Genomic DNA, 16,048 nt, shown 5'->3' with positions numbered 1-16,048 from the left:
TATTTAGAAATAATTAATTCTAGCGCACTCTTTCATTTTATAAATCTAAGTGTCTAAAGGATTCACCCACATTTATCCAGTGGAGTCAAGACCTGACCCAGGACTTCTGGCTCCCATCCAGGGATAATACCATCTTATATTTTATTGCATTATAAATCATATGCATATGTCCAAACAAATTTTATGATTTTACTCACCACTCTGATAGTACTTAGAATCATGCGTCCATCTGAAGCCAGTGCAGAGGCCGAAGTCAGTCAATTTAATATGACCATCACGATCAATCAAAATGTTATCAGGTTTAATATCTCTATGAATAAAACCCATTTTATGAACACTTTCAACTGCACAGGTAAGTTCTGCTATGTAGAATCGTGCCAGATTTTCTGGAAAGATGCCCATTCTAATTAATAGGCTCATCATATCACCCCCAGGAATATAGTCCATTACGAAGTATAAATTGTCCTTGTCTTGGAATGAATAATAAAGACGAACTACCCATTCGTTGTCAGCTTCGGCCAGGATATCTCTCTCAGCTTTAACATGAGCAACTTGATTTCGAAGCAGAACATCTTTCTTTCGAAGAGTTTTTGTTGCATATAAAGCCTTAGTATCTACTTTTCTTGCTAGACAGACTTCACCAAATGCTCCTATTCCTAATGTCTTTATCTTCACAAACATAGACTTGTCCATTTTAGCCCTCTTAAGACGGATGTAATTAGACTCTTTTTGGCAAAGCATCTTTCTCATTTGATCTTGGGCATCTTGAGATAATCCAACCTAGGCAAATAAACTAAATATTAAATGAGGAATTATCTTCTATACTGAATATTAAGAAATCGCTTGGAAAAAATGCAGGCATGTATTTAAAGGTTAAATGCATAATAATTTTTAATAAAGCATGTTAGAAATCTAGAATATACTTCAGAGAAAATTAATTATCAAAAGTGCAGCATAAGAAACAGTTAACAGGATACACAAGGTGAGTGTATATGCAGAGTCTGCTGTAGAGAGCAAGGAGAAGATGATATCAATGTTCAGCTTTCTACTCTTCTCTAATGCACTCAAAAAACACGTTCCCAGTGTGCAATAGCCAAACATGTTAACATGCACCCTCATCTATCTCTCCATGCATATTCATCCCAAACTACATAATTAGATTGCTTTCATTATATGCATCTCTTTGTGGAATACCTATGCCTCAAATAGTCTTCTTTTCATTTCATCCTTCATGAAAAGAAATTCTTCCACTTCAGGTTCATTTATTCTAAAAAACTGATGTATTGAGAACAAAAGAATGTCTTTCCTAACCTCACCACTCATTAACAGTCAGTCTTTCCTTTTACCTTTCTCAGGGCATTAGAGTAAGGGTAGGACTCACAGCCACCACTAATGCAAAATACAAAGGGTACGTCCTACCTTATTTAAAAGGGACAACTTTTTTGATTACAAGGTATCTTTTAGATATTTTGGAATGTTTCAAAGAATAGTCAGTGTGACTTATGAAGATACCAAAAAACAGATAAAAACAAAAACCAACGTCTAAGTAGACATGGAATACCTGGATTCAGAAGGAATGAATAGTTCATTTTTGACTAGTTAATGAAGAATTAACTTAAGAATTTAAACAGAGGGCTTCCCTGGTGGCACAGTGGTTGAGAGTCTGCCTGCCAATGCAGGGGATCCGGGTTCGTGCCCCGGTCCGGGAGGGTCCCACGTGCCGCAGGGCAGCTGGGCCCGTGAGCTATGGCCACTGGGCCGGTGCGTCCAGAGCCTGTGCTCCGCAACGGGAGACGCCACGGCGGTGGGAGGCCCGCGTACAGCAAAAAAAAAAAAAAAAAAAGGAATTTAAATAGAAAAGGAATTTGATTTGAAAAGTAGAGTATAATTCTAGAAATGCAAGACTAATTAAAATATAGCAACCTCATGCTTCTGTTAGGATGCGCGTTTGCATGCAAAATCTTTTAAGGGTGGCATGCCAGACTTAGTACAGAACTATTTCTCTAAAAATCTTACTTGCCTACACAGTAATGGAGGCTACAGAAGTCAGCAAAGCTTCCAACACCATAAAAGTTTAAATCAGCTATTAGTGAAAGTGAAGAGGAAAAAGGAAAAATAAACTAAGAAAATACATACAGACAGACTTTAGTAAGAAATCCTAAGAGCTAAATATGGATAAGTCATACAGGTTATCATGGTATTTCTCACCTCACAAAATTCAATTTATAGCAGGAGTAACTATACTGTGAAATCAGATTTAGAAAAATCATTTTAAAAGAATGGCTCTCTCAAGTTTCATAAGGAAGTTTAACACAAATTTAAGCCTCTTGGCTTTTGAGCACTAGATGTAAGATTAGGAGCCAAACCTTTGAACTGTAAACACAGGATAAAAATAATAATGAGAGTACCACCGTAATATCTAGTGAAGAGATCTACATGGAATCAACAACAGATATTAATCTAAAGTGTTTAATTATTCTGATCTCCTTTTTAGTAGTTTGATTTAATAATTTCAACATATTTTTCTAGTACATTATAAAAATAAAATTAGAAGGGGAAATAACTGAAAGGAGATGTGTCTGACACTTTCTAATAAGACCAATCTGATGAATTAGCCCCCAAGCCCGAAAACTACTGTAAATAAAAATAAATGTTTCATAAGTTTATCAAGAGATGGGATGCAGCTATTTCTAGTTTATTTTAAAATGTAAGATAATGTGTAAACTCTAGAAAAAAACCCTTGCTCCAATTTCCATTAAAGGGATTATGCATACCTAAACTACACACTGTAAACTGTACTTTTCTTAATTTATTACAACTTTATTATAAAAAATTCTGAGTAAATCATGAAATGCTAAAATAAAATGGTATAATCAAAAATACTTAATGTTTACTGACTTTTAAATAATTGATAATATATTTAGGATAAAAAAAGAAAAATACTGGACCACAGTATTTTAAAATAAACAAGCAAATACATAATCAAGTATAAAAATGGACATTTTAAAAGGTTTTATACTCAGCCGTAAAAAAAGAATGAAATAATGCCATTTGCAGCAACATGGATGGACCTAGAGATTGTCACACTGAGTGAAGTCAGACAAAGACAAATATCATATGATATCGCTTATATGTGGAATATAAAAAAATGGTACAAATGGACTTATTTACAAAACAGAAATAGAGTCACAGATGTAGAAAACAAACTGATGGTTACCAGGCGGGTAACGAGGGGGGAGGGATAAATTAGGAGATTGGGATTGACATATACACACTACTATATATTAAACAGATAACTAATAAGGACCTACTGTACAGCACAGAACTCTACTCAGTATTCTGTAATGGCCTATATGGGAAAAGAATCTAAAAAAGAGTGGATATATGTATATGTATAACTGAATCACTTTGCTGTACACCTGAAACTAACACAACATTGTAAATCAACTATACTCCAATAAAAATAAAATATTTTTAAAAAGAGGTTTTACCCGCATCATTTCGTTCTCTAATTGTTTTTTACGATGTAGACGCTGCTGATGAGATTTGAGTACATTTTCTACATGTTGCTCCATAAAGAATTTAAATGCCTGAGGAGAATAACTTTGGATACGAGATTCCCTTCGCTCTTCATCTTTCTTGTTTTTCCTAACGGTGATAGGTGAAGTGGTAATCTGTTTCTTTTCTTTATCTCCATTATCAACATTTTCATAACTTTTCTCACTCTCATCTTCCTTGGGCAAGCTCGGCTGTTCCTCTTTGCTAGATTTATTGACTGATTCATATGGAGGAACAGATGGGTTTTGGTGTAGCAGATGTTTGGGGTAAGGTGGTGGTGGACCTTGATAGTTTGGAGCTTCAGCAACAGGCGGCATAACGGTCATATTTGAAGTGGTACCCTCAGAAAAAGGACCAGGTTGAACAGTTTGAATTGGCTGTGGTATCCAAGAAGGGTGTGTAGGTGCTAAAGCAGTCTGCAGCTCTGGTTTCAATACACGTATACTTTTCACAGGCTGTTGAATGGGAGCTGGTGTAATAGCAGTGACTGTTGTAGCCGAAGGCTGCGAATTAGCAGAATGACTTGTTCTATTTCCTAATGGGTTATTAAAAGAATTTGACCTCACTGGTATGTTAGGTTGCCATGTAGGGATTTCATGTCCACTGCTCGGGGATGACTGGGCAGGAGCAGAAGATGACTGAGGCCAAGTTGTTTGCAGTCCAGGTACATTAATGTTATAAAGTTCCATGTTATGACTATTTCTGTTTGGCACCATCATAGACTGAGGAATATTCCCATTTGTGTATGATGAAGGAGCAGCAGATCCTCCTGTCTGTAAAGCAGAAGGGCTTTGTCCATTAGCTGGGGTCAGAGGGTATGGAGGCGGTGGCTGCCGATTCACAGCACCAGCAGGGACAACATTTTGGTGTATCATAAAATCAGTCTGGCCACTACCATTCTGAATTCCAGGTCTCCCTGGTGGAAAGTTAAATTTGTTAGCACTCTGCATGATGATTGGTTGCCTGCCAACAGGAACAGAATTAATGCCTCTCTGTCCCTGATTAGGAGGATTCATTGGGGACGTGTTAAGAGGTGGTGGAGGATAGCCCTCCTGCCAGGCTCCAGGTGGAACAGGAGAGATGCGGGAGATTACGTATTCCATGTTCCCAGAATAGCGCTTTGTTTGAGTGTTTGGTTCCCATGATGGGGGAGGTGGAGTTGTACCTCTTGGCGGGGGAGTCTGGCCTCTTGGAGGTGGTGGAGGAGTGACACTCCTGACTTGAGGAGGTGGGGGGGGGTTCACTCTCTGTCCGTTGCTAGGGTGAGCTTGAGTAAATGCTGTTATACCAGATCCTGACAAAGGTCTTCCTACATCTGTCTGTGAGTTGGGACTTTCAGAACGATAGGCCACACTTTCTCCTAGTGGTGGGCCATGTCTCTGAGGAACTAAGGATTCTTTAGAACCTTTCCAGCTTTGTTTGCGGTTAACTGATTGTTGCACACTCCCTATGGGAATAAAACAAAAACAAACAAACAAAAAACATGTTTTTTTAACCTCTTACTTTCGAAAAATTTAGCTTGGAATTCTAACACTACTAAATGATAATTCTCTTTCAAGAATCACAAAAATCAAATTTGAGTATGTGCTTTTATTTTACCTTTTAAATTTTTATTTATTTTTGACTAGGTAACACATTCTCATAGCTCAAAATTCAAGTGGTACAAAAGGACACCCACACCGTCCCTTGGGCAACCAATGTCACTGAAGGTAACCAATGTCATCAGTAAGATATTTTAGGAATACACAGGTAAACAGTACTAGAAAAGGGAAAGGGAACCCTCCTACGCTGTTGGTGGGAATGTAAATTGGTGCAGCCACTGTGGAGAACAGTATGGAGGTTCATCAAAAAAACTAAAAATAGAGTTGCCATATGATCCAGCAATCCCACTCCTGGGCATATATCTAGACAAAACTATAATTTGAAAAGATACATGCACCCCTATGTTCATAGCAGCACTATTTACAATAGCCAAGACATGGAAACAACCTAAATGTCCACTGATAGATGAATGGATAAAGAAGATGTGGTATATATATATTTTATATATATATATATAATATACACACACACAGACACACACACACACACAATGGAATATTACTCAGCCATAAAGAAGAATGAAATAATGCCATTTGTAGCTACATGGATGCAACCAGAGATTATCATACTAAGTGAAGTAAGTCAGAAAAAGAAAGATAAATACCATATGATATCAGTTATACGTGGAACCTAAAATATGACACAAATGAACTTACCTAAAAAACAGAAACAGATCAGACATAAAGAACAGATTTGTGGTTGCCAAGGGTGGGTGGGTGGGGGGAGGCGGGGAAGGGTTGGATTGGGAGGTTGGGATGAGCAGATGCAAACTATTATATACAGAATGGATAAAAAACAAGGTCCTACTGTAGAGCACAGGGAACTTATATTCAATATCCTGTAATAAACCATAATGGAAAAGAATATGTATATGCATAACTGTATCACTTTGTTGTACATCAGAAACTAACACTGTAGATCAACTACACTTAAATTAAAAAAAAAAGTATACCTCCTATATATAGTATTGTGCCTGGGTCTTTTCATTAAAAAAATGGAAGATTCTGTAGTAGTACATAAAGTGTTTCTTTACCTTTAAAAAATGTTATTACAGTTTTTCGCTGTATGGCTGTACCCAAATTTACTTAATCAGTTTCCCTACTGATGGCTGTTAAGGTTGTTTCCAGTCTTTTGTTTTACCCCTCCCCCACAAAAAGCAATGAAGAATTTTGTACAGATACCATTTCATATATATGTTAAGTAGACAAATTATTAGAAATGGCATTATTGAGCCAAAGGATGTGTCCATTTGTAATTTTGATAGATATAACACTAATTTTAAATACATTTCAGTATGGCTTTTAAAACAAAAAAGGCAGTAGGGGATAATTAGCTGAACACTAAATAAGGCAGAGATTTTACAAAGTCTCTATTTAATGGAATTTCCAAATAAATTAAACAGGCAAGAAAACATACGATACCAAAAAAAAAACCGAAGTATTTAAAATAATCTGGTCACTAAGTATAATACATTTAAAATATATATAAAAAGAATAAAATAAAATAAAATATATATATAAAACACATTTGTGTAAGATATGATACATATAAATAATACATTCCAGAAGGATTAAACATTTAAATGTTAAAGATGAAACCAGGGCTTCCCTGGTGGCGCAGTGGTTGAGAGTCCGCCTGCCGATGCAGGGGACATGGGTTCGTGCCCCAGTCCAGGAAGATCCCACTTGCCGCAGAGCGACTAGGCCCGTGAGCCATGGCCACTGAGCCTGCGCGTCCGGAGCCTGTGCACCGCAACGGGAAAGGCCAAAACAGAGGCCCGCGTACCGCAAAAAAATAAAATAAAAAAAGATGAAACCATACAAGTACTAGGAGAAAACCAGTGAACATTCGATAATATTGGGGTACCTCTTTGTACCTCCTGGGAAGGTCTTCCCAAGTATGACAAAGGTAGAGAACATACAATAATAGACTGATAGATTTAAATACATAAAACACTTAGTACCATTCAAAACAAAACAAGAAACACCCACAAATTTGAAGGGTCAACATCATCCTGGGAGAAAATACATTTAATAACACATTAAAAAAAACCTGGTAAATATTCAGAATGTACAGTTTAACATTCTATTTCATCTAGGCTGGGCAGCATCTTGGGTTTATGAGTTCAGGGAAAGTCATCACTCTGGGCAAGCTAGACAAGTCCTCTGACCACAGGCTCAGTCTCACCTTCCTCGGGTAGTCAGCTGAGGCCAAATGCACCAAGTCACTCTCCCAGCTTTTACCAGGTAAGACGAAATCTCTGCAACCCTCAAGTACACTGTCATCCCTACAGCTCTGCACCTCCCATAAAGTTCTCTGTGTTCTTCCACTTCCTAAACCCTCCCACTGTTGCCCTCTAGACACGCTCTGTTCTATAACCAGCAAATGGCCCTCGATCACTAACCTCTGCTCCAAGCTTTCCCCCCACGTCCTTAAAGCTGGTTATCGTCTGCTGACATTACTTTCCTTTCAGTCCTTTGCAATCAAGGTTTTCTTCAAAAATAAACTGGGCTAAAAGGTGGAACTCCACTTCTTTGCTCTCCATTTATGCTTCTAGATCATTGTTATTTCTGCAAAATCTTTTTAAAAAGCCAGTTCTTTGGAAGCTCATGCTATCTGTGGGAGGCCACATTCATTCCTCTACTGGTCACCCAGTGAACACCTACTTGCTCGCCCTCATTCACCCGTAACTCTGGCATTCTACCCTAAGCCCTGACAACATTCTATAACTTCAACATCCACATGGACGAACCATCCATCACCCTGGTTCCGGGTTCAATCCCTGGTCAGGGAACTAGGATCCCACAAGCTGTGCAGCGTGGCAAAAAAAAAAAAAAGAAGCGAAAACTGGGTAAGAATTTTGAAGTACCAAGTTAGAATCTTGAACAAGTTCTGCAAAATAATGGGACATCCTCACTTGGATAACTCAATGAACCTAACTAAACCTTATGTCTAAAACCAGACTTATGATCTTTCTCCACCAAATCCTGTCCTCCTTTAGCGTTCCCTTTCATAATGTGAGGTAATCACCATCCATTTTTATACACCAAAAGCCTAAGAGTCATCCCACTCCATTATCACCCACCATACGCAATCTATCGCCATGTCCTTGTCAATTTTACTCCTCCTATCTCTTTCTTATTTCATTCAATTTTCTCCACCACCATCTCCCTAGTCCAAATTACCTTCATTTCCTGTGAATTGTATTTCTTATCAAGTCTATCCAGACACCCTCCTTTGCTCTCTCTAATCCGTTCTCATCCATTGCAGCTATCTTTCTGAAACACAAAGTTAATCATGTTATTACCCTGCTTGAAATGTTTCCATAACTTCCTGCTGCTCTTAGGATAAAATCAATAGACAGTCCTGCATAGTCAGGCCCCTACGCACTTCTCCATTCATATCTTATACTCCTGTTTTCAGCATTCTAGCCACTTTCATTTCTTCGAATGTGATATCAAAACCTGCCAAACAAGCCATGCATGGGAACACTCCTCCTCATGAAACCCATCACCATTAACCCTTGTCTTTCTTCAGATATCAGCTCTAGTATCAGTTTCACAGGAAGGTTTTCTCTCATCTCCTTGATCAGGTGAAAAATCCCTCTATTATATAAGTCCATAGTACCACATAACTGTCCCCTCTTCATTCATACTTACATAGTTGTAATTCTACATGTATTTGTGTATTTGAGCTCCCTTACTAGAATCTCAACTCCATGAAAGGGCAAGAACTTTATATCCAATGCCAAGCAAAGGGCCTGAAATAGTGGTTGATCAAGAAAAATTTGCTGAAAGAATGAAAAAATTAGGCCTCTTATAAATCAATTTAAAAAGACAAATACAAGATTAGGAAAGAATTAAAATGTCAGTTTAAAAATAATCAATAAACAAATGTTTAAGCTCACCAGTGATCAAAGAAATGTGAATGTAAAATGATAGTATTTTCATAACCATTAAATATACACAAAGGATAATACCTAGGATTTACAAATACAGGCATTCTTATATTAAACTGACTGGGACAAAACAAGTTGGCAACACCTTTCTGGTCAGCGATACAGGCATACCTCGGACGGAGATGGGTGCGGGTTCGGTGCAGTTCGGTGACTATTACAATAAAGTAAGTCATGTGAACTTTTTGGCTTCTCAGTGCATATAAAAGTTATGTTTATACTTTATATATATATATATGTATATATGCACATATATATACTACAGTCTAATAAGTGGGCAATAGCATTATATCTAAAAAACAATGTACATATCTTATTAAAAAATACTTTATTGCTAAAAAAATGCTAACCATCATCTGAGCCTTCAGCAAGTCATAATCTTCACTGGTGGAGGGTTTGAAATATTTTGATAATTATCAAAATATGACACAGAGACATGAAGTGAGCAAATGCTGTTTGAAAAATGGTACCGACAGGGCTTCCCTGGTGGCGCAGTGGTTGAGTCTGCCTGCTCATGCAGGGGACGCGGGTTCGTGCCCCGGTCCAGGAAGATCCCACATGCTGTGGAGCGGCTAGGCCTGTGTGCCACGGCCGCTGAGCCTGTGCGTGTGGAGCCTGTGCTCCACAACGGGAGAGGCCACAACAGTGAGAGGCCCGCGCACCCCCAAAAAAAAAAAAAAAAAAAAAAAAAAGAAAAAGAAAAATGGCACCGACAGACTTGCTTGATGCAGGATTGCCACAAACCTTCAATTTGTAAGAACTGAAATGTCTGCGAAGTGCAATAAAGTGAAGCAAAATAATATGAGGTATGCCTATGAGAAAAACTTTTTGCAAGTCTTTGAAAATTTACTTTTACCAAATCATCAGGAATGTACAAAGATTTAGGTATAAGGGAATTTACTGCAGTGCTGTCTATAATGGCAAAAAAAAAAAGGAAACAAGGCAAATGTCAAAAAATGAGACTGGTTAAATAACATATGTGATAAGTCTACCTTACTGTAGCTAGGTATTCTGTAGGCCATTTAATAACAAGGAAAGTTATATATGGTATACTAAATGAATAAAGTAGGTTTTAGTATGACCCCGTTTTTTGCTTAAACAATAAGAATCAAAATACACACATATAAACCCACTCCAGTTTTTGACTGAGAAACAAAACATACCAAAATCTTGTGGGTATTAATAGCGGTGTTTTCGCTTATTTACTTTCTAAATATTCTATGATGAACATGTTTTACAATAAGATTATATACATAAAAAAGGAATAGTCTGAATTATATTTATGGTTAAAAAGAAAAATATTTCAGTTGCATTATAAGCAATCAAGCAGTTCTCAACCTAGACTGCTGCTTATCAGAATTACCTATGGAACTTTAGGGTCCCATCTGCAAATTCATTTTGGTGTAACACTGTAATGTTATTCTTCTAGCTTGAGGCTTTCACTTACCGTAATGCTTTTAACAATTTCTAAGACAAAACACTTTATATACTTAAATATTTTTAAGTATTATAAAATAAGAGACTAGAAAAAATTTGATTAATCACCTGGCTTTAAGTTGGCATTAATAGGTCTGGCAGCTGCTGCAGCCATCTGTTCCCGTCGAGGATCTTGGTAACTCATTTTACTAATGAATTCAATTGCAGCTTCTATACTTCTGTTATTAGTTTTCTGAAGAGCTTGTATAACCATATCCTGGTATGAAGTTATAAAAACAGAAATTAAATTTAAATCTTATAATTAGTAAGAAGGAAACAACACTATAACTTCCACTGGAGAAATTCATAATTTTGAAGAACGAGGCCCCAAGCCAAAATTTAATGTCCTGTTTGTAAAACTACTTTGTGGGGAGGGACAAGATAAGGGTAGGGGATTAAGAGGTACAAACTACCATGTATAAAATAAATAAGCTACAAGGATATACTGTACAGCACAGTAAAACTATAAAAATCCATACAATCTCAAATTACTAAAGAAAACAAACCCTCAAACTCTTCAAATGTTTCTTTAATATTTTCACCTTTATGTAATGTATTACTGTTTTCTTCTAGGGTTTTTTCCCAGATACAATCATAACAACATGCTTCTGAATTTCTCATTCTTAATTTCATTCTTATATAAATATCAAATTGTTAAAAAGGCATCAAACAACATAGTGGAAACCACTCTTTCCTACTGTTAAAGTATTTTATTAAGCATCTTTATCATTGTGTTTACTAGTAAAAGAGCTATGTAGTTCTGGTTCCTACCTTCTTAGAGTTTACATCTTCACAGAATTTTATTTATGAGGACACAAATATAGGACAAATGGTAGAGGAAAAACACTCAGACTTTATATGACTTGATGAAGACTTCAGGAGGCTACATGGTATGAAAGAAAAAACAGGGAGTTTGGAATCAAATGGAACCAAAGAGTTTGAGTTCCAGTAGCCCTGCATTACTATGCTTTGTCTGTCATGCTTAGAAGCAAAAATACACTCCAGTGATTGGAGATTTATGTGCCCCACTTTAGAACTGTGTGAACTCTGGTAACTTATTTAACATTTCAGAGCTCAGTTTCTTCATCTGTAATACACTTAGAGTTGATGTGAGGATTAAACAAGAAAACATGTAAAAGCACGGTGCCTGGAGCTCAGATATGGGTTGTCCTCCTGCTCTGTTCCATGTCCTTTATTTTATATGTAAACATAAATTATACACTAAGATGCAAAAAGTATACTGATACACATTTTTCAAGAGGGAGGCACCTACTTACTTGTCCTAGAGGATTTAGTATTTCAAACAATATTTTTAAATGAGAAATGGCTTTATAAGACTAACGCGTGACCAGGCTATTGATAGATGATCCTCTTACTCAAAATGACTGGAGATGATTGAGGCCAAGCAAAAAAAGCTGCGGCAGAGACTTGTTGCCTACTCAAGACCTAGTCTCCATTTTTCAGAAAAAGTTACTAGGATTTTTTGAAACAAGTTTTCCTTATAGCTACAGCGGCCACATGAAAATTCTGACCAATGAGACAAAAACCAAGGATTTCTGGAAGAATATTGCTATCCCTGATTTAGGTGCTGGTCCCTCCTGTACCCTGTTTCCTAGACAACAGATATGACACCTGTGCTACAGCATGTTGTCACCAAGAAGGAAAATTCAAGAGATTCATTAAGAGTTGTAGTTTGATATTTTTAAGAGACTGAACCGATACTAGCTATATAAACTGAGTCACTATTTTGTTTAAAGCATTATTATTTGGATTTTTATTAAAAGCAACCAAACTCAATCCTTAACTGATAAAAAGGTACAGTGTGGTCACATTTTATGCCCATCAGACTTTGCAAATTTGTAGTGAGATACAAAGGATTAGTAAGTCTCACTTTATGTGCAAATTTAAAATAATACAAATCATCCAAATTAAAATTCACCAGGGAGTGCTTAACTTTAAAAGTGGTTACACCAAGTGAACTGTAACTGTATTTATGCTAATATCACATGGCAGCGCTATCTCAGTTGGTAAGAAAACTGACACCCACCATTCTTTTTCAACATTGTAGGAACCATATCTAAATGCACTAGAATTTCAGCCTGTGATTTTGGTGGTGATTATGCTGGCTTTGATATTTTAATTTTATTGCTATATGTTAAAATATTTTTTACACCGGTAGCAATATCAACCAAGTGTTCCTTAAGTGGGGGTCTTAGTGCCAGGGTGAAAAAGAGCACCCTTAAATCAGTAACTTTGGAATAGAAATCTTATGTGCTAAGAAAACATTATGTCCCCATTAGTATGCTTTTGTTCTTCAGGCTTAGAAACAAAAATACACTCCAGTGATTATAGCTTTATGTGCCCCAAGAATGCATCAATCCTTAATTTTTAACATTTATTCCTACGAGGAAATTAATCTTGAAATATTTAAGGTTTTAATTTTATAGAGCACCAGAAACATTCTCAAAAAATTGCAACCGGGCTTCCCTGGTGGCGCAGTGGTTGAGAGTCCGCCTGCCGATGCAGGGGACATGGGTTCGTGCCCTGGTCTGGGAGGATCCCACATGCCGCAGAGCGGCTGGGCCCCTGAGCCATGGCCGCTGAGCCTGCGCATCCGGAGCCTGTGCTCCGCAGCGGGAGAGGCCACAACAGTGAGAGGCCCGCGTACTGCAAAAAAAAAAAAAAAAAAAAATTGCAACTGCCTTGAACTTGGCATACTTAAAGGAATAGATTAGAGTTTATGAAATGATAAAAATAACGAAGTGAAAGGAATTCCCTGGTGGTCCAGTGGTTAGGACTGTGTGCTTCCACTGCCGAGGGCCCAGGTTCAATCCCTGGTCAGGGAACTAAGATCCCATAAGCTGCGTGGTGCGGCAAAAAAAAAAAAAAAAAAAGAAAGCGAAAACTAGATAAGAATTTTGAAGTATCAAGTTAGGATCTTGAACAAATTCTGCAACATAATGGGAAGCTACCAGAATGAGTGATTCAGGAGGCAGAAGAAGTAAAATTGCCATATTCTTTATATCACTGTGAGTATATATAATACCATTCCTTCGTTATTTGGATAAATGAGGATTGATAAATGTCTAAATGCTTTTAGTAAAGCAACCTTGCTTAAGGGGCTATTAATGTCATAAGGTAAACAATTTTGAAATGTGTGACTGCAGTAAAGCTAACATATCTTTGTAATGCAAAGCAATTATTATTATTGCCAACAAATAAAGAACAGGGCACTGACCAATGCCTTACATTTCTTAAAACTGTCTACGTTAGAAAAAATGTTTAAGTTCCTTAAAGGTACAGACCATCTTTGGTATGATTCCCTATCCTGATTGATGGGTTCACACACAGTAAGAGCTCCATAAATACATATTTACTGATGTGATTTATCTGACATACACATTACCACTTAAGGGCCTTTACAGCCATGTGATTTTCTAAACTCCCTTTCCCTAGCAATATGTAAGAGGAAAGAATAAGACCAATGATTCAGCCTTCTCTTTATTCTTTGCCTTTTGGCTAAAGGATTAGGAAGAAAGTACTCTAAGAGACTCTCCATTCAAGCCATTTCCTTAATCCTCCAACTACTAACCAGGAAAACACCCCAGGATCTCCTCTCCTCCCCAACCCCCATATATTTTCTGGTGCAAATCCAATATATTTAGAACACTTAAATATAAAATTAATAGGAAATAATATTAACCAAGTGAAGAGAATGGGCCAGAAAGAATCTTTATTTCTTCCTAGTTTAGTAATAAATTTCCCTTTTCAAATCCTTTACTATAATGCATACTTACGTTCTCATTTTTTAAATTAAATACAGAGATATCTGAAAACGTGGTCACTAAAATATTAACAAGGTGAAGGAATTTTAAGGGTAGTTATTTTTGTGTAGTGGAGCTAATTTTTAGTTTCTTCCTTATATGGTTTAATTTTTAACAGGGAACAGATATTACTTTTATAATCAGGAAAAAAGTTACTATCATTTTGAAAGAAAATGTAATCAATGCTTGATTATTCACATTTAGTTACAATTTCCATGGCCAATTTTTACCTAAAATGATTCCTGCTATCTAAAATATTCATCTAAACTATGTAATCATGGAAAATAAATTTTATTAGTAACCTAAACAAAATGGGTATGATTAAATAATAAACAGACTATGAAAACTTTCAAAATGAGTTCTAAAAGTAAATATTAAAGACTTAGCATAATTGACATGAACTGAAATTTCACCAAAAAAACTTGAAATTCTTGGAGACTGATCAACAAGTAAATTTTTAGTTTTTGTGAAGTTAAGCTTTGAGTCTGAGAGGTCTGTGAGCATTAAGTGCTGAATGATGTCTCTGGCCCCTTTTCCTTCTCTGAAGTATAAGCTTAAACTTCATACCCTTAGGGCCCTCATTTCTAAACCAGCCACTGGGCTCACCCTCACCAGGGAAACTACCGCACACAGACAGATGTCCTTGCCCTGCCCTCACTTGTGGCTTTCCTCACCTGCACTTCCACTCTGACTTCATGACTTGACCTTTTAATCTCAGAACCACAGAGAAAGCTAAAGAAATAATAATTATTTTGTTTTAATAATTAATGAAATTGTAAACAACATTCTTTGCTGATAGAATATACAAATTTCTATACATAGTTAAATTCTCTCAAAGGAAACATCTGGGCAGGAGGTCACCTAAAAAGTGTTATGTAGTGTAAGGTAAGAAAAACCCTTTCTTTTGTTTTTAAAAATTCTTACCTCATCAAATCCAGCAGCTTGCAAGTCTTGAAGCATTTGTGGATTAACTTCTGAAGTACTCCGACTTGTTTCATTTGCAAATGGTTGTAGAGAGTTTCGAATTTCCAGCAAGGCTTTATGATGCATCCCAAACTTGGGTGGATTTCTGACTTGTCGCGGGTCTTCAGCTGACATTTTACTCAAGTTATGCTCAGCCTTAGCAGCATCGGATGGTTTGGATAAATTCCTAAGGGATTCCCGAATTTCTTGCAGCATTTGTCGGCTGCTGCCAGTATAGTTACTGGCAGGAAAGGTCTTAGGCCTCATTTGCCTATATCCTTCTGGCTTTTCACTCCTCTTCATGAAAACATCTATATATATAACTCACACAAAAGACTTCTTTAAGAGCTACTTGATAGATTCAGAGCTTTCCTTTGAGCAAAACTGAAAAAGATCCTTTGTAGAAGTCCCCAGGAATGTTAAAATTTTTATGACCTAAATAAAACAAACAAACAAACAAAGCTATAAAGTGACTGATAAAGCAGTACCATGTATAGTAGTCAGGCACCCCCTTAATCGTGGGGTATACCTTCTAAGACCACCAGTGGATGCCTGAAACCTCGGATAGTACCCATCCCTATATATACAGTAGACCCCTGAACAACATGGATTTGAACTGCATGGGTCTATTTATATGTGGACTTTTTTCAACCAATAGTTGAAAAGACGG

The 16,048-nt window shown here is 36.9% G+C and overlaps 1 protein-coding gene across 1 annotated transcript in view; it reads right to left on the bottom strand.

Moving 5' to 3' along the window:
- Nucleotides 1–15,711, bottom strand: part of LATS1 (large tumor suppressor kinase 1) — a 26,337-nt gene extending 10,626 nt beyond the window's left edge. Inside the window, exons 1-4 of the mRNA XM_007458759.1 lie at nt 15,340–15,711; nt 10,661–10,808; nt 3,492–5,005; nt 198–780 (exon numbers count right to left, since the gene is read on the bottom strand). Coding sequence (XP_007458821.1) covers nt 198–780; nt 3,492–5,005; nt 10,661–10,808; nt 15,340–15,681 — 2,587 coding nt within the window. The 5' untranslated portion in view covers nt 15,682–15,711. The remainder of the gene's footprint in view (nt 1–197; nt 781–3,491; nt 5,006–10,660; nt 10,809–15,339) is intronic.
- Nucleotides 15,712–16,048: the final 337 nt, after the last annotated feature.

Source organism: Lipotes vexillifer, unplaced genomic scaffold, assembly GCF_000442215.2.
Source record: "Lipotes vexillifer unplaced genomic scaffold, Lipotes_vexillifer_v1.1 scaffold639, whole genome shotgun sequence".
NCBI lineage: Eukaryota > Metazoa > Chordata > Mammalia > Artiodactyla > Lipotidae > Lipotes > Lipotes vexillifer.
Note: the sequence above shows the minus strand (reverse complement) of the source record. Positions and strands in the feature narration are given on the sequence as shown.